The sequence below is a fragment of the Macrobrachium rosenbergii genome, chromosome 19 (assembly GCF_040412425.1).
Source record: "Macrobrachium rosenbergii isolate ZJJX-2024 chromosome 19, ASM4041242v1, whole genome shotgun sequence".
NCBI classification, from domain to species: domain Eukaryota; kingdom Metazoa; phylum Arthropoda; class Malacostraca; order Decapoda; family Palaemonidae; genus Macrobrachium; species Macrobrachium rosenbergii.
The window spans coordinates 6060898-6082482 of record NC_089759.1 but is presented as its reverse complement, the minus strand read 5'-3'; the positions used below and the strand labels follow the sequence as shown (position 1 = coordinate 6082482).

The window sequence follows — 21585 nt, the reverse complement described above, 5'->3', positions numbered from 1 at the left end:
ATTGGGTTAATGACTGCTTGTCATGAAATAAAAATCTTGGTTTTTAGTTTTTGTAGATAATTCCCCAATATTAAGAGGTATTTGGAATTAACTGCTGCTTGTTGATTCTCAACAAGTAGACTGTTCCAGCCCACAAGGTTCTGTATCCTAACGACTGCTGTCGCTTGTGTATGTCATTATTACAGCCTCTTTGAGTGTCATCACTTTTTATCTTGTTAGTGCATGAGGCATGAAAGAGAGAGAATCATATCGCTAACATCATCATAATGAAATTGGTAATCAAACGTTGTCCACTGTAGGCTTATCCTTTAAGGTGAAATGCTGTCGTCTTCTGCACGTCATAGTTGTGCTACAGATTAGCGTATTCAAAAAGAAAAAAAATGTTCCTCAATCTCACTGCAATGTGTTTGTGTTGATTAAGAGTCTAGAGGTATATGTAGAATAAATTAACACTTGATATTCTATTTTACTGCTGTTTTTCTATGTTAGAAGTACTAATTAACACTAAAGAGATTTTTCAAAGAATTTTTAACTAATGAAAGTTGATTGTAAACTGATGTGGCTGTGTGGATGTTGGCTATATCAGCCCACCACGGAGGTAGACTGACTTGGTCTTTTTTCTTTCCCCCCCCTTCTCCTATACCCAGACGAATATAATCTAAACCCAGCGCTAGAATGGGATGATGAGTTCACAGGTAGGTCCCGTGCTCCTGGCTGCTTTTACCAAGCTGAAGAGTTGCCATGCCTTTGCTTTTGTCTATTATTAATGATATGTCTTTTCCTTCTGCTTTGGTTACAAATAGCATCATACATTATTACTCCCATAATTATTTTGATTGTCCTAATTTTTTGGATTGTTGCACAAGCTTTGGATACTCATTCCTTCTTGTTTTTTGTTTTATTTTCAAGTGTTCATTAGGAATTGGAACTTGTCTCATATCTGTGCATTTTTTTTTTTATTGAAAATGATGCAAATTATAGAAAGGAATGAGTAGATATTGCCAAACTTCTGTATTTCTTATAACATTGTGAAAGTGTCACCAATTAAATCAGTTTCTCACAGCTGCTTCCATTTGTTAGCTACTACTATTGCTTCTTGCAAAATTTTTGACAGAATCTTGCTTCTTCTTGGTTGACTTGACTGACACTGAATTACGAAAACTGGACTGCATACTCTCTTAGTTACATTAGGCAGAGTGTGACTATGAACTTAATGCATCACTTCTTCCACTTATATCAGTTCTAGGGCTTGGAAACAGAATAAGTTTCTTCAGTCATTTTTATTAATACTTTTATTTTTTTTTTTTTACTTTATATTTGGGAAGGACTTTGTGGGCGGTCCATGGAAAAGAACTTTTGTTATATAGTTACAATTAGTATTTAACAGACAAATTGATAACATGATTGTTTTGATCGATACTGTATATCATGTGTTTGGGTAGTCTTCAATAACAACACTAATGTTTCAGCTCACCATTGATTTTAATTTCTGTGCTCATACAGATAGGCTGATAATTATGGTTTTTATTGATCAACAAATTCAGTGAAACAGAAATAAAAGTTTTAAGAAGTGTTTTGATGTATTGTTTAATCTATGTTTTCTTTTTTGATGGAAGCTTCTATGTTCTCAAAATTTTGAAATGCTGTTCTTTTGTTACTTATACACTGTTTGTTTGTTACTTAGGCTATTTATTTTGTTTGTTACTTAGGCTATTTATTCAGAACTAGAGTACAAAAGCATAGCAGTAGGAAGTGTAATGAACTAAAGATATCTGTAACAGGTCAGAATGGACATGTGAATTGACACAAATTAAGCTCAGAATTACGTAGTTGGAATTTGGTGAGATAAGTTATGCTCTCACATACAGAGAATTCATTAAGGTGTAGTATACTGTAATAGAAAGGGGGGTAAATGTGCTTTATTCAGGACAAATTCCATGAGCAAAAGATTTTTTCCAGGGAAACTGGTAGCCATTACTTTGATAGCTGATGTTGAATACGATGGAGTAGGATATTTGTTAGTTTAACTTCGGAGATTGCAGTAATTTTTTTTCCACTGTAGGAGAGATTTATTTATGGATAAAATTGACTTTGGAATCAATGCCATTTTGTATTATTTCAGTGCAGACTAAGTGGAATTGTACTGCATCTGCATACAGTAGATAGTTGTTTCTATAATAGCTGTTAGGTGATTTTATGATGGTTGGTAGAATAGAAGTAAGCATAAGAATGCCTTTGACCAGGTCTGAACCTCACACAAGGAAGTGAAAGGGCAATGGATTGAAGTATGTACTGTTTTTTGTATTGTGCTACATTTTCAGTGGATAATTTCAAAAGTACTGTAGCATAAACATTCTGCGCAGGTTGCATTCGTTATTTTTATAAGGCTTTGTACTGTAGGTGTTTGAAGCTCTTACGGATCAGAGCAGCTTGAGAAATGGTTGAATGACTACAACAAGGCAGCTGTTTATTGCCTGCAGTGCAGATGATTAATAGTAAATGAACTATACATCTTGTTAACTAAAAACTGGGATTGTAGTTTCTAACAGAGCAGAATGCATAATTTTGATTACGGAAAAATCTTATAGGTACAATAACTGGCTTGTTAAGCCAAAGGTGTTACAGTGGTTCTAAAGGAAATTTAGTAAGAAAGGGAGTCAGATGATTTAATATTTAGAAAAAATTCACTAGAGAGCAATTGAGACAGTAAGGGATAATGAATGTTGTTCATAGCATAGAAAAAAAATTTGCCACAAGAATGACAGATTGAGATATACTGGGCTGTTGTTATGCCAAAGCATAACTGTGTGGTGGTTGTAGTGGACTATAATTTTTAGTGATATGAAGTTTCCATTGACAAGAAAGATGATGAGCATTTTGCAGAGTAAGTTTGAATATAATAATAATAATAATAATGGTAATAATAATAATAATAATAATAATAACAAAAATTTTAATTGAATTCATGTGTGTTAAGTATTTTGAGTCAGATATCACATTGGTGAAGTTTGAAGAGGTTGCTGGAGAAGAGCTTTAAATATTTAAGAAGCCAAAGAGGATTAGAGGGAAATTATAGTTCTGAGTAAACACCATAAATTTCATACAATATGGTCTATATTCGTATATAAATAATGTATAAAAATGCAAAGTATCCAGACTAGTCTTGGATAAATTTATAAAAAATGTTCCATGTAAGCAAGCTTTTGGTGATATTCCTGGATGTAATGCCACATGCAGCTTTACAGGAACAACGGTATTCTGGTATTGCACTGACATTGGGTACCAGAGGGTTTAAAATATTATAGTTTAAGGACTTTTGTCTTCTTAATCACTCTTAATTGGCTATGCTCTCTGGAAACAATTTTCACAGACTCAGCAGAATCGAGATACAGTGGTTGCGCTAGATACGGTGAGTTGGTGACTCTGAATTACGTTTTTCAATGCATAAATAGTGGCACAGTATCGCAGAAGTAATGCTAAAGGAAAGCCAATATAATGCTGAGTCTTATTTTTGCTAATTGCTAGAAAATGGCCTTATATAATACATGACATTGTATGCTGTCTTTTTGTTGTTAACAATGAAAAATGCTTTCTTGATGCAGCCACACTATAGAGTTATGAGGAGCCAATTTAGCAGTAAAATTATAGTGTTGATGATGCGTAGATGACCAAAGGTGTTACTAGAATTGATATCTTTTGAGAACAGACTGAGATTGTAATAACTTGATTACTATTAATAGTAATAAAAACTAAGCTTCATGGTCTGTGCTGTAGAACAATTGTTGGAATTTGATGAACCACATCTAGAATCGTGTGGCCTTTTCAGTCAGGGTTCTTTATAAGACTGAGATTCCATGGACTTTTTTTTTTTAACTCCTATTCAGGCAGTAGAATAAGTCCATTGTTGGATCGCTGTAGTCTTAGAGCCAAAAAAAAAAAAAAATGCTAGACTGAAGTCATTTTATATTGTATATCCTAAGTGGTCACATGGCCTTTTTGGATATCAGATGAATAACTCATGTGACCCAGTACCTGTATGCTCGGAATGCAGGTCAATGCAAACAAGTTTCATGTATCTTAAGTGATTGCCAGTGTGTCAGCAGCTGGCTTGCCTACTGCGTAAATTGCTGTTTAGGTTTTCCTAAATCATTGGGTTTCTTATGAAACAAGTGTATTTCAAAAAAGTTTTTCAGCACAAATCCTTTATGTATGCTATAACCAGATAAGACTGCACAGAGATGATTCAGTTATCTTAAGGAGACCTAAGGGGCCATATGTGCATGCCCCGTCCTACTTGTGCCATCTGATCTTTTACTTCTACAAGTGGATTGATGTGTCTTGAATTACTCATGATGCATGAATTGGCTATTTTTGAAGTAATGGAGGTTTAAAAGTTAATTAGGATTTTTAGAATTATATATACCTATTTATGTATTCAGTGACATAACACTTTAATACAGTGAGTTGTATAAGTTGAAAAACTCCCCGATGGGTAAACCAGAAAAGCAGAACAGGGCAGTCGTTTGTTTTCTTTGCTTAATTTTAAGCTGCGTAACCTGCATTTTGATGTAAGAAGAAACATTGGCTACAGTACAAGGGATTGATAAGTTACTATAATTTTAAGAGATAATACTTATGAAAATTTGCTAACATTAAATTTTTATTGTAACTAATTCTTTGGTAGCCTGTTGTAAAGTGAAAGGACTGAAAATTTCTAGGCAGTTTATTTCAAGGATATTGCTATCATCATCAGTAGCCAAGCTGCAACCATAGCTGGAAAAGCAGAAAGCTACCAGGCCTCAGAGCCTCTAATTGGGAAAACAGCCCAGTGGGGAAAAGGAATTGAGAAGTAAAGAATAGGCTGTAAAAGAGAAATAGCAAAGCAAGACAATAAGATAATTATAAGTAAAATAAAAGAAATAAGTTGACATATTATGTAATGAGACATCAGTCTGCGTATTAAAAAGAAAAAAATTTACACCAACTTTTGAAGTACCGAGGTTCCAGCGATACAACTACAGTACATGAAAAGAGTATAAAGTCTGAAAATCTCTAGGCAATTGAACCACAGTGCCATATACTATATGTTAATGCTTGACCAAGATGGAGATAATAAATATTTAATTTGCACTATGCACTGATTTCAGCTAAATATCTTAAGAGACTCAGCAACCACGTCTATACTCGGATGGAGTCTGTGCTTAGAGGTGGGCATCACCTGTATTAAAGTCAACTTGTTTTCAAGGCCAGACCTCATATCATACACATGTAACATGTAAAGCAAGGAACCAAGAACACTATCCTGAGGAACACATAGCGCAATCCTGTAGTCACTGCCTAGGTCCTTGTGATTAACATGGTCAAAGAGTAGTACTTATATGACCAGTCATATGAAGCCCATAACAAGTATCTGTAGTTTTCTGTATGACACCTGAAATTGAAAGAAGTGTCACCAGTACCCAGTCCTTCGCTAAAGACACCTGCAAGGTACCTGCAGACTAGGGAATAGTTGGTTACTTTCAGCATAGGTATTCAGATGTTTTGCCAACTGATGCTCAAAAACTAGGTAATATGGAAGTTATAGAAAATGGGTGGTAATTGGCAAGGATAGATCTACTTAATGGAGTAACATTGCCCAACAGGTGAAAAGAGAACCTTTCCAATATTGAACAAAAATTAATAAATAACAGAAGTTTTTCCGTCTGGAGATAGGGTGAGGACTTGATTCACAATAACTCACAGCTAAAATTACATTATTTAACTTTTTTAGTCAGAAGTGGTATTGTTTACGTGCGCAAGATTCTATTATGACCAGTCACGTTAGGGAGATAGTAAGAGGCTGACCTTGGTAATGGAAGATGTCTAATGATATACGCCAGATTTGTCAAGTTTTGATTTGTTGTGTATATTTATACTTAGGGTTAGTGTTCCTTTCTCAGTACTGTACCTTTGGATGAAGTTTTTTCTTTGCTTTCTTATTAAAGCAAAAGGCCTCATAATGTATATGTTGGTTCTGGATCAGAATTACTCATCCCGTCGCTAGGTGCTTGTTAGCAGATGAAGTTACATTTGCTGTCAACATTCTTGATTGGTGTTACGTAAAAATAGTTCTAAAGCACAAGAATTTTTTTATTCTACTTTTGAGTAATAGGAAGAACCCTTGGATGTTATTGGTTTGATTGTTTGAGATTTGCTTTTTTACTTGATCCATTCTCAAATTTCACTTTTGATATTTGTTGATTTTAGGGTTTCCAAATTTGAAACTGGGGATGTATTGATAGGAATGGTTCAGACAGGTATTTTTTCCTAGTTAGGTTAATCGTGTTTTGATGTTTAGATAAGCAATTCACCTTACAAATACATGAAGTATGTTTGTCTTATATAGGTTTGTGTTCTTGAAATTTTTTATTACAAGTGCAGGAAATAAGGCTGGTAAATCCCTTGCATGTTAAACTCGAAGGATCAAGGTCTGTTTGGGGAAATGTCCTATGAACAATCTTTTTCTCTGTTTATGGTTAGTTAAATCTTGCCTACTCTTGTTCCTATCCTCTCAAGCTTCGAGTTTTTGCTCTCGCCTATCATTCCAAGTTTTCAACCTTGGAAGTCTTCTCCATGGGACCTTGAGATTCTCCATGGGACCTTGAGAGTGGAGTAATCTCTCCCTTCTCACTCCATGCTAGCAAAGTTGTTTTCTCCCTACTTACGTTACCCTAATTTTTGTTCTTGTATCTGCTTGAAATTTCTCTCAGGTTTTCATATGGCGTCATCCATTTTTGCTTTTTCGTTTCCTTTCAGCCTCCTTTCTCATTCCTTAAGGTAATGACAGCATCCAGATTTTAATGATTTCTCATCTGTTCACCTTCCTCCCCTCTAGTACTTGGGAAATGTGGAAGAGTGCTTCAAGCAAGAAGAGCAAAGCAGTTCCAGGTGCTTATATCTTCATCAAGTACAGTTACAATTATATTCTGTTCTTGTATGTGGAGTGATGTAATGAGATGTGTGATAAACATAGTGGTAACACACCAAAGCTGGTCATCTTATCCTCTTCTTGAGACAAGATTTAAAGGCACAGTCAATTTACTGGTTTCTGGTTATCTTCCTAATGTAGATTAACTCCCAAGAAGGCATTGATATGGGTAGTACCCTTGAAATGTCAGATTTACAGAAGGTTGTAAGGATAATGAGTATTCTTCCAGCCTCACTGAAACCAATCTAACATTCATATGGTCCCCAATGGGGGCTTCTGTATAATTGTTACTTTTATGGTTCAGTGTGGTATTGTTCTTATTAGTTAGTTTAATCAGACCACCAAGTCAGAATACTTACTAGGGCTGGTCCATAAGATTCCTTTTTGTTGGATTGTACTGAAGGTTCTTTGCAGTGTCGCTTCAGCACCAGATGCTTTGTTTTCTGCCTTGTTCTTTTCTTCCATTTCCTTTGTTCTCTTCTCATTTAGTAGTCAGGGTGAACTAATGTAGTCAATACCTTCAACTTTACCAAAAAAATATATATATATATATTGTTAGCTTGGTTCAGAAATTTGTAAACCAGCCACAGCTAGGCTTCTGTTTGGTTAATCACTGTTAGGGTGGAAGCTTAAAGACATTCTGCTTAATATCATAAAAGAGAATATTGGTTATACATTCTGCTTAATATCATAAAAGAGAATATTGGTTATACTTAAAATCTAAATTGCCAAGTATGGAAGTAAAATATGAAGTTAATAATACGTGATACATGAATGCTGTGCAAAATAAAAGGTTCAAGATGACTTATCATGAGGACTGTAGAGGAGAACAGTTACTTAATATTAACTTATCATAAGGACTGCAGAGGAGAACAACTACTTAGTATTACATGGACAAGTAGCAAGAAGTGAAGTCAACAGATACAGTATACTGTACTGTGAATAAATGAGGACCAGCACTCAGGACCAGGCAGTGGTTTAAGGCTTACACTGATCCTACTTTCACTACCCCACACAATCACAGTGGCTGTGTTGGCTTCCAACATGCATAGGAGTGACAGAAGTTTTATAATCTTATCTAGCTTGATGGCAGTCTCTAGACGATTAATATTTTAAATAATGACTGTAGCTCATTTTTGATTGAAGGTGATCAAGGTATCACTTGAAGATTGCACTTTTTCTCTGATCAACTTGACCCATATTTAATATCGAAAGCTATGTTACATTGGAAAGGATGGTAGCACAGAATTTAAGATTTAGCGTTCCCAAGTTACACCCTGTTTTATAATTTTTCTGTAGTACTTGCTTTATCTCATTTTCAGTTGTATGTAAGATGGGCGGTTTATCTTTTACAAGAAAGAGGCAATTAAACTTTATATCTTTTAAATATAATTGTTATGAATGCAGATTGTAATTCATAGTTCCACTAAATGAAAATGCTATAATGAATGTGTCAAGTGAATTTGCAAGGATATGTGTTTTTGTTTATAAGTTTTATTTTATTTGTAGGTTGTCTTTATTGAGCTAGTTCTTTTCAAATGCACGAAAACAGTAGCCAGAGGTTTCTTTAAATTTTTTCCCAAGTTTGAAAATTACTTTTTTTTCATATAAAGATAATGCCTTCCTTTTATTGGAGGAAACTGTACTTGATATTTGCTGATCATGTGAAAAAGAGTGGTTTAACTACACCTAAGATAATGAAATATATTTATGTACACTTCTGTCTTACTCTTCAACTGAATACTATCTTTTTGGAAATTCCACTCTTTTTGTTTGCAAGACATTGACATGAAGACTAACAGAAATGGACAGAACACAAAGAACTTGATGGACTGGCAGGCAAACACTACTAAAAAAGGAATGTTCAATAAAAAAAAAAAGTATCATGTATAGTTGTGCAGTACATGAATGTATTGTATTTTCATAAAATAAAATATTTTGTCTATTGAGAAATTTTCATTAGGTATACTTTGTAATGGAGAATAAGATTTTCTGGTGATTTACAGTCAGATTAGAAGTTACCATGGGGATTTTATTTTTTTATTTTTATGCTTACTTACAACTGTGAATTTCTTTCATTTTTAGTTAGATTTTGGAAGCGTTGGTAGACAGTATCAAAAAATAGAAACATGGTAAATCTTTAAAACAATGGGAAGTAGGTGGAAGAAGGTGTAGACTTTATTCTTTATGGTGGTGATAGTATACTACAAAAATAAGTACTCTATATCACTGCTATCAGTGCAGTTAGGTGGACTACAAAAGTAATTCGAGTTTGTGTAGAGATTGTCTCTAGACTGAGCTCTACTCTGTGTACTGTGTCAAAAGTGAAAGGTTCCTGAATAATAGAGCTCAACAGTCTATGGTTTTGTGTCGAAGTCTTGAAGTAATTCAGAAAATTTAAGCTGATACAGAAGAGTGTGAATTGTCAGTCTTGATATGTTTCAAAACCTTAATTTGAAATGTTGGTTGAGCGGGGAACTTGAACATTGTCCAGTTTTAGATTTAGATGCAAAATGCAAGAGTTGTAGTGTATCATATGGAAAGTGCCATTCTTTAAATATAATTGGAAAACAAAGTTTGGCATTTATTTGGAATAAAACATACACCTGTCTACTCTTTATGTTCAAATGACCTTTACATTCATTGACTTCCCCATATCATGTGAACTTGAATTTGAGTTTATTTAAGTGTTGTGCCCCTTTTAATTTTTAGTGGCCATGTCAGATTTTATGTTTGCTCACTTTGTAGATATACTTGCATGCTAGTAAGAACAGTACGTACAGTAGTCACTTCTTATAGCAAGTATCACATTGCATATGCAGTATCTGTATGGTGTGTTGTCAGATTGTATGAGTTTATCAAAACTAGGTTGGTAGTGATAGAAATATATTAGACTGCAAAGCTATGGGTATGTGTTTTAATGTAGTTATTTCTTTACTTATTATTACTTTACTTTTTAGATTCAGTTAGATTAGTTTGGATAGCTTTTAGTATATGAGGAGCATTTTTAAGTTATTTGCATTGTGATAATTAGTGTCTTTTATATGGAACTGTAGATAATTTTTTTTATCATTGATTGTGCTGTTTTTGAAGTGGGATTTTTCTGTGACAGAAATAATATGGGATTTTTATTTAATTGAATGCACTTTACTGTAGGGTATTTATAGGAAAAATGTCAGATATATCCAAATGATAGCAGAGTCTTACTTAATCATTAACAAGGAAAATATCAAAGTTTACGTTTAATAAGGGTGTTGCTACGATGATGAGTAAAGTACAATTTGAAATAAAGGACATTCAGAAGTAGGAGATCAAATTTAGTATTTGGATTTACTTTATCAAATTGCTTTCCATAGTGATGCATTTGTTGTAGGCTTTGGTAAAGTAATTTTAAGCATCCTTAAGAGTTTGGAATAAACTCAAAATGTCTTAGCATATATAGTGATGATAACACATCAGAATCTGTGAAAGGCTTACAAAAGTAAGTACAGTACTAGTCTGTTATAGAAACTGTACCATATCACAGAGAGAAGTATTTTCTTGTAAAATTACAGTTATTCAAAGTTTTGACAAAAACTGTCTGTGAAGCTTTTTTTCCTGTGTAGAAAATTTAAGAAAGAATCGTTTTGCAAATGTCCAGGTTAGTTACAGTTTTGTTGTTTTTGAAAATGATTGTCTTTTTGTTAAAAGAGAGCATTTTAAATGTGTATAGAACAGCAATTGTAAGCTTCAGATCCACAGTTTTGATTTAAAAAATGTTCTTGTCTCGTCTGATTGTGTGTGTGTCAAGACATTTTTTAGCAGTGAATGCATTGTGATATGAATTGTGGGTGGAAATATCCACTGGATGGCCATCTCCGGGTGATTAACATTGGATGAACATTGATGAAGAATCGATGATAATTTTTTGCCATGGAAACCCACTTGCCAATTATTTTAGTTCTATCCAAACAGTGAAAAGAAATTAAAATCAGCAGGCTTGTGCTGTAGATTGAATAACCAAATTTAATTATAGTTTTACCACGCTTTTGTTTATACAAATTTGTTTGTTCACTTTCGAGTGGCCTTGACAGACTCTGTTTATATAAGCTCTTAGCTCAAATAAGACTTGAAATTCAGAATCGCAGATAACTCAAACTTTCATTATCAGATTTAATCATAATGAAATACACCATTAACTTTACGTAGTTTAATAGGTTGTCGTTATAGTAACTTGAGGTTATCGTAAATGATGTGCATTAAATATTAAATTTTTTGCAAAAAATACCAGCCTAGTTGCTACACCACTACCACTAGAAAATTCCTAGTCTAGGTCTCGTGTACGTTCACCATGAGAATGATTATTCTAATATTCATTTGCCTAGTTTTACTTATTGATTATGACATGTTTATGGCTATGTTTGCATTTTTATTCAGATAACTTGCATTCAGATATTTTCTTCAGATGTTTAGGCTGTCTTTTTATGTCTAGGTTTGGCCTTCATCTTTTTATGTCAAGTTTATTAATCGGGCAAAGGTCAATAATAGATGCTTAAGTATCACCAGAGTCCAGATTTGAATAAAACAAAGTGCAGTATATGATTCAAATGCCACCAGTCTTAAGGGTCAGTTTGGGTATAATTTCCATTAATTCTTTTTTGGGCTTAGTACAACTCTGTTATATTTTGCTTTGCAAAGCAAGACTGAAGTTGGGTTGGTTTCTTTGTAGTTTAATTTTTTTATGTATATCTGACATACTTTAGGGAAAGTAGGAAAAGTATACCAATCTAATTTTAGGTGAAAACTGTAATTTTTTGTGTATATCTGACATACCTTAAGAAAAGTAGAAAGAACATCTGATCTTGTTGTTTGTTGCAAATTTGGTTTTGATAGGTCTTTGTTTGGGTGTTTAGGGTAGAAGCTGTGTTGTTGAGGATAAGACTGCTGCTCTTTCAGTTGAAATTATCTTAGAAATTGTGGGTTGACCATTTTGTCCAATGGGTTTGTGTTGTGGGTAAAATTCGTAGGTTTCTTCTTGTATGGTAAGTTGTATTTTTTGTTTCCTTTATTCTTAAGCGTGCACCTTTACAAAATGGAAACAACACTACGTAGTCCCTTTATACAATACAAATCTGTTGTATTTTATAGAAACCACTTTTTATATTAAGTTTCACATGACTTGTAGACAGAGCACCTTCTGGTGTTGTATAGCATGCCTTTTTATTAGTCTTGAATACTATACTATTTTACATTCTTTCTCTTGTGTTTCATGATCTCATTGCCCCCTAAAAAGTACATGTTAATTATCTAGCTAAATGTATTAGTACCCCCAAAGTATTCAATTTGCGATGAAAAGAAATTTCAGTACATATATATTTTTTGTTAGATTGGGTGGGGAAGAATAGATATATTCCATTTGTCTTTGGTATTGCCATCTCCCAGTGGTTAATTTATGCTCAGAGGTAAATTGGATTTAAAGTAACCCATAAGGTTGTCCAAGTTTTAGAAATGTAATTATCTGTAAGAAGTAGAAAAAACTGAGTTCCTTAGACAGTTTTAAGTATGTATTGTTGTTTTATCTTGAAAAGTCATTCAAGTTTTGTGGGTTATCATAGAGTTCACTTGAGATTAGCAAAGGTAGAGGGTGTGGGGACAGTCTTATTTACCATGTAGTTCTCACCTACGATGATCCGCAAGCCGAGGAGGAGGACAACTCCTTAACAATGCTTGACACTCCACCTATGTATGGAAGGGGCCACAACCGCCACCTTCCCCCTGGTATTCTTCCTACCGGAATGCCACAAGTGCAAGATGTCAAGCCAGCTTTGGCCACAGAAGCTGAGAAGAAGATAGAGGAGGAGAAACCTCAGCCAGGTAAGGAAATGCATTTCTTCTCTCTCTCTCTCTCTCTCTCTCTCTCTCTCTCTCTCTCTCTCTCTCTCTCTCTCTCTCTCTCTCTCTCTCTCTCTCTCTCTCTCTCTCTCTCTCTCTCTCTCTCTCATATGTATGAAGTGAAATACAATTTATAAATCATCATGATTAATTAAATTTCCAGTTATATTCTAATAAGTGTGTAAACAAACCATGGTTCTACACTTGCCTATCATACCAAAATAATAAATTTTGAATTGAAAGAGCAATTAAGAGGTGACTTCGTAGATGGCTGAAGACACAGATAGCCCAAATGTCATATTATTATGCTTAGATGATAGTTTTTGTATTGAGTTACATTGTAATTTAAAGTTTCAAGAAATTATAGCATCAGCAGTAGGCATATGTAAAATGTATGGTTCGTTGACTACAAAAGGTTAAAATTGATTTAATTGTCCATACTGGTTTTAAGTTCATTAAGTTAACAATAGCTACCTGATCCTAGATTTGATAGCCCACTAAAATGTAACTTGTGTTATTGCCATTAGCACGAGAACTCTCTGATGAAGAAAAGCAAATGCTTATGATGACCGAAGAGTTCCATACCTTCTTCGATCGGTCGACACGCATTGTTGAACGTGCTCTTTGTGAAGATGCCAACATTTTTGTTGACTATTCTCATGACCACGAAGAAGACGGCGAAGCGTATGTATTTAAGTAGAGAGTAAGATGTGTTATATGATTTTGATATGTTCTTTGCGGACTCGTCCTTGGATTTAAGGTCTGTGATTGTTGAGTATTACTTGTTTACAAGAGGTTTGAAAGGGTACAGTATAATAATGTATTCCAGATTGTCGTTAGATTTGTCATAGACACTTATTTATTGTGGATATCAGTCATTATTTTTGAAAATACAAGAAAGTTTATTGTATTTTGAAAAATGAATCATGAAAAAAAATTAAGATGGTAAAGAGTTGTAGGATCGAATAACGTTTAGATATTTTACCTTGGGAAGTACTGTAAATGTCATCAAAGCTACAGAGGAAATGTTAACAAAGTCAAAAGCTACAGAGGAGATAAATCGTATATTCTATACTGTATTATTTATTTTCAAATCAACAGAAGCGAGAATGGAGGAGTGAAGCTCTCCCTCAACCGATGGTTTTATGATGAGCGCTGGTCCCGCAACAGATGCATTACTTGCATGGACTGGTCACCCCAGTATCCTGAGCTTTTAGTAGCAAGGTAATTTATGGATGCAGTAATAGATTTGTTTATAAGAAAGAAATATGCCCATAAGTAGTGGTTAGGATGACAAATTTTAAATAAATTTTTATGTGTTCATACGCAGAACAAACCTGGGTCTTAACATTAGGATCGACACATTGTAACTTTCGTTAACAGGACTCCAGCTGTGCTGGAGAACTTCTTCCCTTGTGTTAAGACCGCAGGGTTGTTAGTTATGAAAAATACGAATTGATTTAAAATTTGTAATTTTTGAGCATTTTTTCAAGTGAGTAGCACAACTCTGATTTTAGAAATGGATTCTTTTGTTACATTGCTACAGTATTGTATTGGGCTATCAAATGCAAAATGCTACGTCTTATTTATCTTACTGTATTTATTTATTATGAGTTCATATGTCTTGGTTTCAAAACGGCCATTTAGTCTTAATTAGTCCACATTTGGTGGTCTTCAAATGCTCCAGGCTCTTCAACCTATAGTTGAACAAAATAAGAGGGTGGGGGTTAACCTTTTATGCTCTTTTGTTTAACAGACAAAAGTTGAGCAGTGGTAGCCCTCTGCTTACTTCTGTGGGTCCCTTGGTACCTGTCAGTAAACCCTTTTGGTTACTTTTGCTATACAGGCAGTCCCGATTTAGACTGTCTCAACCTACACTGTTCCGATCTTACAACGTTATTCAAAAACATTCATAAAAAATCTGGTTCTGACGTACACTGAAAATTCCGAAGTTACGACGCGGTTCTGACATGAACCCGAAAACCCAACTTACCGCGGTTGTGACATAAACCCGAAAACCCAACTTTATGCCGCTGATTACTGATTGTTCCAACTTACGCAAATTTCAACTTACAACAAGCTTTAGGAACGGATCTCCATCATAGCTCTGGGACTGCCTGTATACTGATATATCATAAAAAATATAACCCATGAGCCACTTAGATGCTCTGATGCTTAATTTTTGGCATATTTCAACTGAATAATTTGATTTTTTATTTGATACCAGAATAAGTATCATAGTGTGCATAGTAACTTCTCAGACAGTGAGCAAAGGTAAATGATTGCTATTCATAGCCTGGGCTCTGGGACAGACAGGACTTTCAGATGCATGATGGATGCAAGGTTGAAGGTTGACTGGTTCACTTTTTTTCATCTTCATCTGTAGCACTGTACACAGCTCAGAATTTCCAAGAACTCTTGGTGATTTCAGGATTGCCAGAAGCATTCCAGTTATCATGTTCGTTAGATTTGCCCAGTTTACTTATTTCATCCATTGGCTTTCTTATATCCTGGGTGTTGAGAGTTATTAATAGTCGTGTTAGATAGAATATTCTTTGCTAGCTTTTGTGTTTTCATTGCCCATTTTGAAGGGGCAGTTAGCATTAAGTTATTATGATTAACCCTTTAACGCCGAAGCCCTATTTTCAAAAACATCTCCCGTATGCTGGCGGCCTCCGAGAGGTAGCGCCGAAGCGGAAAAAAAGTTTTTTTCAAAAAATCACAGCGCGCTTAGTTTTCAAGATTAAGAGTTCATTTTTGGCTCCTTTTTTTCTCATTGCCTGAAGTTTAGTATGCAACCATCAGAAATAAAAAAAAATATCATCATATATAAATATTGGAATATATGACAGCGAAAAAAAAACTCGTATATAATTGTATACAAATCGCGCTGTAAGGAAAACGGTTGAAGCTAATGAGTTAATTTTTTTTAGTTGTATTGTACACTAAATAGCGATGATTTTGGTATATAACAGATTGTAAAATGATTAAAGCAACACAGAGAAAATATTATCACAAAATGATGCATGAATTAAACGCCATGGACGTAAAAAAAAGTTTTTTTTCAAAAATTCACCAAAAATCAAAATATTGTGCTAGAGACTTTCCAATTGTGCCAAAATGAAGGAAATTGATTGAATGTTACTAGGCTGTAAGTTGTTTAGCTTACAATTGCATTTTTGAACCATTTCCATCGAGTTAAAGTTGACCGAAGGTTGATTTTTTGCTATTTATCGTTATTTCGATGTAAATATAAAAAAACTGTGAAGAGCTAAAGGAATGATATATTTTTTGTTGTATTCTACATGAAATTGCGCACATTTTGATGTATAACACTTTATGTAACGAATAATATGAAACGGCGAAAATATTACGGCAAGCTGACGCAAGAAATGACAGGATTTTCAGCGGAGTCACATGAGCGAAGGAAAAATTTTTTAAAAATTCACCAAAAATCTACATATTGTGCTAGAGACTTTCCGTTTGTTGCAAAATGAAGGTAAATGATTGATTGTTACTCGAATGTAATAATTATGGCTTATGGATGCGTTTTTCTATCATTTCGGTCGAGTCAAAGTTGACCGAATGTTAAAATTTTGTCAGTTATCGTGATTTCGGCGAAAATATAAAAAAACTGTGAAGAGCTAAAGGAATGACATATTTTTTTTGTTGTATTCTAAATGAAATTTTGCACATTTTGATGTATAACACTTTATGTGACGAATAATATGAAAAGGCGAAAAAATTACGGCAAGCTGACGCAAGAAATGACAGGATTTTCAACGGAGTACACGCGTGCGGAGCGGAGGAAAATTTTTTTATAAAAAATTCACCAAAAATCTAAATAATGTGCTAGAAACTTTCCGTTTGTTGCAAAATGAAGGTAAATGATTGATTGTTACTCGAATGTAATAATTGTGGCTTACGGATGCGTTTTTCGATCATTTCGGTCGAGTCAAAGTTGACCGAATGTTAAAATTTTGTCAGTTATCATGATTTCGGCGAAAATATTAAAAAACTGTGAAGAGCTAAAGGAATGACATATTTTTTGTTGTATTCTACATGAAGTTGCGCACATTTTGATGTATAACACTTTATGTAACGAATAATATGAAACGGCGAAAAAATTACGGCAAGCTGCGCAAGAAATGACAGGATTTTCAGCGGAGTATCTGAGCGCCGAGTTTAAGAAAATTTTTTTTTTTAAATTCACCAAAAATCTAAATAATGTGCTAGAGACTTTCCATTTGTTGCAAAATGAAGGTAAATGATTGATTGTTACTAGAATGTAATAATTATGGCTTACGGATGTGTTTTTCGATCATTTCGGTCGAATCAAAGTTGACCGAATGTTAAAATTTTGTCAGTTATCGTGATTTTGATGTAAATATTAAAAAACTGTGAAGAGCTAAAGGAATGATATATTTTTTGTTGTATTCTACATGAAATTACGCACATTTTGATGTATAACACTTTATGTAACGAATAATATGAAACGATGAAAAAATTATGGCAAGCTGACGCAAGAAATGACAGGATTTTCAGCGGAGTTCGCGCGCGCGGAGCGGAGGAAAATTTTTTTTCAAAAATTCACCAAAATTCTAAATATTGTGCTAGAGACTTTCCGTTTGTTGCAAAATGAAGGTAAATGATTGATTGTTACTCGAATGTAATAATTATGGAAACGGATGCGTTTTTCGATCATTTCGGTCGAGTCAAAGTTGACCGAATGTTAAAATTTTGTCAGTTATCGTGATTTCGATGTAAATATTAAAACACTGTGAAGAGCTAAAGGAATGATATATATTTTTTGTTGTATTCTACATGAAATTGCGCACATTTTGATGTATAACACTTTATGTAACGAATAATATGAAACGGCAAAAAAATTTCGGCAAGCTGACGCAAGAAATGACTGGATTTTCAGCGGAGTATGTGCGTGCGGAGCGGAGGAAAATTTTTTTGTCAAAAATTCACCAAAATTCTAAATATTGTGCTAGAGACTTTCCATTTGTTGCAAAATGAAGGTAAATGATTGATTGTTACTCGAATGTAATAATTATGGCTTACGGATGCGTTTTTCGATCATTTTGGTAGAGTCAAAGTTGACCGAATGTTAAAATTCACTTTGGTTGCTGGGTCCTTCTCCAGCATCCCAGTCTAAAACTTGCCTCACACGCTCACTTCCGACAGGCAGTATCGCCTTTCACGGTCCTGATGCCTTTGTGACATCTCTGCAAGCGTTCTGTTGCAGCACGAATACGCTAACACTCGCAAAAAGTTCAACAAAACACGTCTGCGTCAAAATATCGCTCCCGCAAGGTGCTGCTCTGATGCTCTCTGATGCGAGATGGGGAAATTTATGCATGCGGCGTCTGGGTGACGCTCAGAAACAAAACAACAGCTGGATCCGTGAACTCCCAGCATCCGCCGAGGCGCGGGATTTGAAATCTTCCGCAAACTAGGCCTACAATTATTTTTCCGCGAATATTTAAAAAAGCATTTTCAGTCGACGTTTGCAATGTCCACTCGGCATTCGACAGACAATTTTGGACGACGTTTAAAACGTCCAACAGGCGTTTAAGGGTTAATGTAAGTTTTCTGGCTTCTTGAAAGGAATGCACTGTCATCATTTTGATATTATTGTAATCTGAATGGTTTGGAGTAGGTTTTGATGTCATTGAAATTTCAAAGGGTTAAGTTTGCCTCAGTGCCTTTCTCTCAGTAGATACCACTTTCACATCAAGGAAAGTACATTCAAATGTTCTCTCAGGGAGTTTCAGGAAACAAAGTGTTGAGGAAAATTATTTCTTACTCACTCAAGCTAGTTATCCTGAGGGCAAATGGTCATGTGATGGATGGTGAAGCACCACAAATAGTGCTTGTCCACAAGATCACAGCTCTCTTTGCTACTTTATTTTTTAAATGGAATCCTGGCAGACACATGAGGTGCCATACTATCTTCACAAACTTCTATGCTAGGGACATATTCACAGTATTCTCACCAGGTCTGTTAATAGCAGTTGGGCAATTAGTACCAGTTTCAGTTTAGGTTTTGGAGTTTTTAGACTTATCATCATCTTCACTTTAATCTTTCTCTCATTCCTCTTTTATAACATACTTTAAGGTATATATGGATTACTTATCATTTTGCCTCACATTATTAGTAAGTACTTAGTCCTGTCCAAGAGCACACAGTTATATTAGAAATACAGGTATTGTACTTAATTTTATTGTTGTAACCGGGCTGTATTCCCATCAAATGTGACTCCGTTTCTTTCAGTCATGAGCTCATATGGTACATCATGCTCAAGGACTCATTTGTATCTTATAGGTTCCTGTCAGGTAGCTCTTGGGTTATTCAGCAGCATGTTCATCCCATATAAATTATGTTAGGATGATTGTAAGTACTGTAGTTGGTTGATGATGAAACTTCTGCTTTTTATAAAATATTTCTTGAAAACCAATTTTTTATGATACTGAGTTCTTATCTCCAAGTCCCAGACTACACAAAGGCTGAGGCTATTAGGTTCTGGGACCTAGGGTTCCATAAGCGCATGGACATGGTGACTGCCACTCTTCTTTTTTTCTGTTGAACATAAACTGATGTCTTTGGAGCATTCAGAGACTGTAAATGTGAGCTGATTATAGTGATGAGTTTGTATGAATAGTATATCTTTTTTTTTTTTTAAGATTAAATTTTTGTTAGGTTTATCAGTAATTTTATTTTATGTAATTCTCTTAGCTTATTACCTTTTCTTATAACGGTCACATCTTATGGGAAGCTTTTATGTTAAATCACTGGTCTGCTCACATTACTGCTCATGTTACTAGTTTTAGGAGAATGGTAATTTTAGGATCAGCAATGATGGCAGTAACAACATTAATAAAAATTGATTTACATTACAGTTACAACAATAATGAGGATTCACCACATGATCCAGATGGTGTAGCACTAGTTTGGAACACTAAGTTTAAGAAAGATACCCCAGAGTACATCTTCCATTGCCAGTCACCTGTGATGTCAGCTACATTTGCCAGGTAAAGTTGTGAGATTTTGCATCCTGTTGTATTTTTCTATAGGTTATCATTCTTTGATGGTCACTACTGTTTATTTCTTCAAATAAGGATGACTTGGATAATGTGGCTGAGGAAGTAAGTTTTTACACTCTGTATATCAAGATTCTTAGTTCTGTAGATGTGCTTTTAGAATAATGGAAAGCCTTGTGTTTCTTACGAGCATGTATAGTGTTATGAATAATTTTCCTTTATTTTACTTATGCAGGTAAACCAATCAAGACTTCATGCTTTGATTGTTCAGATTGTAAATATTTATGTGTACCAGTGTGATAACCTTGAACAATTGAAGCAAAAAAATACTCTTGTTGAGAGAATTTTAGCTGTTTTTGGTTTATATTAGCAAATTATCTGTGAGAAATAAGCTCATTCAGTTAAAATTTGTATAGGTTGAGAACTGCAAGAGATTTATATTATGTAACAACAGGAGGATGGACATGAGCTTTTTGATATATTTTAGTGGGGTCTGTGTTGCACTTGGTCATCATGATGAAATGGGGTATCTAGTTGGAAGTTATTTTTTAATTGTTCATGGATAAGAAGTTTTCAGCTAATGTTAAAAGATAAGATTAAGTTCTTCTTGGATTCTTTTGGTAATACAGTACTTTGTTAATTTTTATGGACCCACAAAATATTTTTCTTAATAGAATAGAATCATTATAATTTTTAAGGTGTAACTTATGCGCCTATTGGATTATATTATCTCTGCAAAGGAAGATAGGCTCTGTTTGACTTTCTGTGTATACTAGGAGGAGTAAAGGAAAGCTATCAGAGCTTTACTAACTCCATGTTACAAGAAGTTTATTAGATTTTTAGGTGGATATTTCCTAAACTTGGACTAGAATTCTGGATTTTATTATTGGCTTGCTTCTTGTTATTGTCACTGATGTACATTTAAATAAAATGACAGCTTACTACTATTTATGAAAGAAATTTAAAGTTATGCAGTGCATTACGGTAACTGTTAATTGTGTTGGCAGAGGTCAGCAATCTCATAGTCAGTTGAGTAGTGACTGCATGTTCTGTCTGTTATTTTGAATGTTTGAAAATGCAATGATATGATGGTGTTTTTAAATTTTCCATTCTGTCATCAGGGTACGTAACTCGAGTGAGATTATGCACAGCTATCCAGTTTCCACAGTGACAATTTCCATCTTGATATCTTGAAATGTGTTATTGTAATTTTTAATAAGGTTGTGCTAATTTTCTTTGCATATGATGTTCTGCAACCAATTTGTTTTGCATCTGAATTTCCCTTTTAAGATGGGTTTTAACCCAGTTCATGCCTTTGGGAAGTATAAAAAATTTTAGTGCATCTTGTCATGAGTGTTATAGAAAATGGTTAGTCTTATAACATAGAAATGGATGATGCATTTAAGCCAGTTATAATATTAAAAACTCAGAAGTTGGGAAAGAATTATTTAACCCTATTCAAGGCTTTGCTATTGATGTAAGTTTGAATTAAAGGATTAAGTGTTCCACAATTAAAGAAGGTAATTTCCATCAATTCTCCTTGGTTGTTTTTGCCTCTGTTCAGTTTTTTCAACTTGTTTTTCTTCCAAGTTTTGCCATTGTCTAAGAACACATCCTTCATGCTTGCCAGATTAGAGTTACATTGCTTCGTTGTGCTGTGTTATGGTTGGAAGGAATATGCTGTTATTTACTCTTGC

At 34.3% G+C, this 21585-nt stretch overlaps 1 protein-coding gene across 50 annotated transcripts in view; it reads left to right on the top strand.

The window, feature by feature from the left end:
• Positions 1-21585, top strand: part of LOC136848582 (cytoplasmic dynein 1 intermediate chain-like) — a 104360-nt gene that overhangs the window by 59494 nt on the left and 23281 nt on the right. For 25 of the 50 annotated variants that reach the window (XM_067120918.1, XM_067120920.1, XM_067120924.1 and 22 more), the window contains 5 exons: positions 648-695; positions 12644-12820; positions 13366-13522; positions 13940-14062; positions 19748-19879. In XM_067120918.1, the coding sequence (XP_066977019.1) occupies positions 648-695; positions 12644-12820; positions 13366-13522; positions 13940-14062; positions 19748-19879 (637 nt within the window). Of the gene's footprint in view, positions 1-647; positions 696-12619; positions 12821-13365; positions 13523-13939; positions 14063-19747; positions 19880-21585 lie in introns of all 50 variants that reach the window. The other 25 variants (XM_067120896.1, XM_067120927.1, XM_067120925.1 and 22 more) reach the window with 2 other exon arrangements.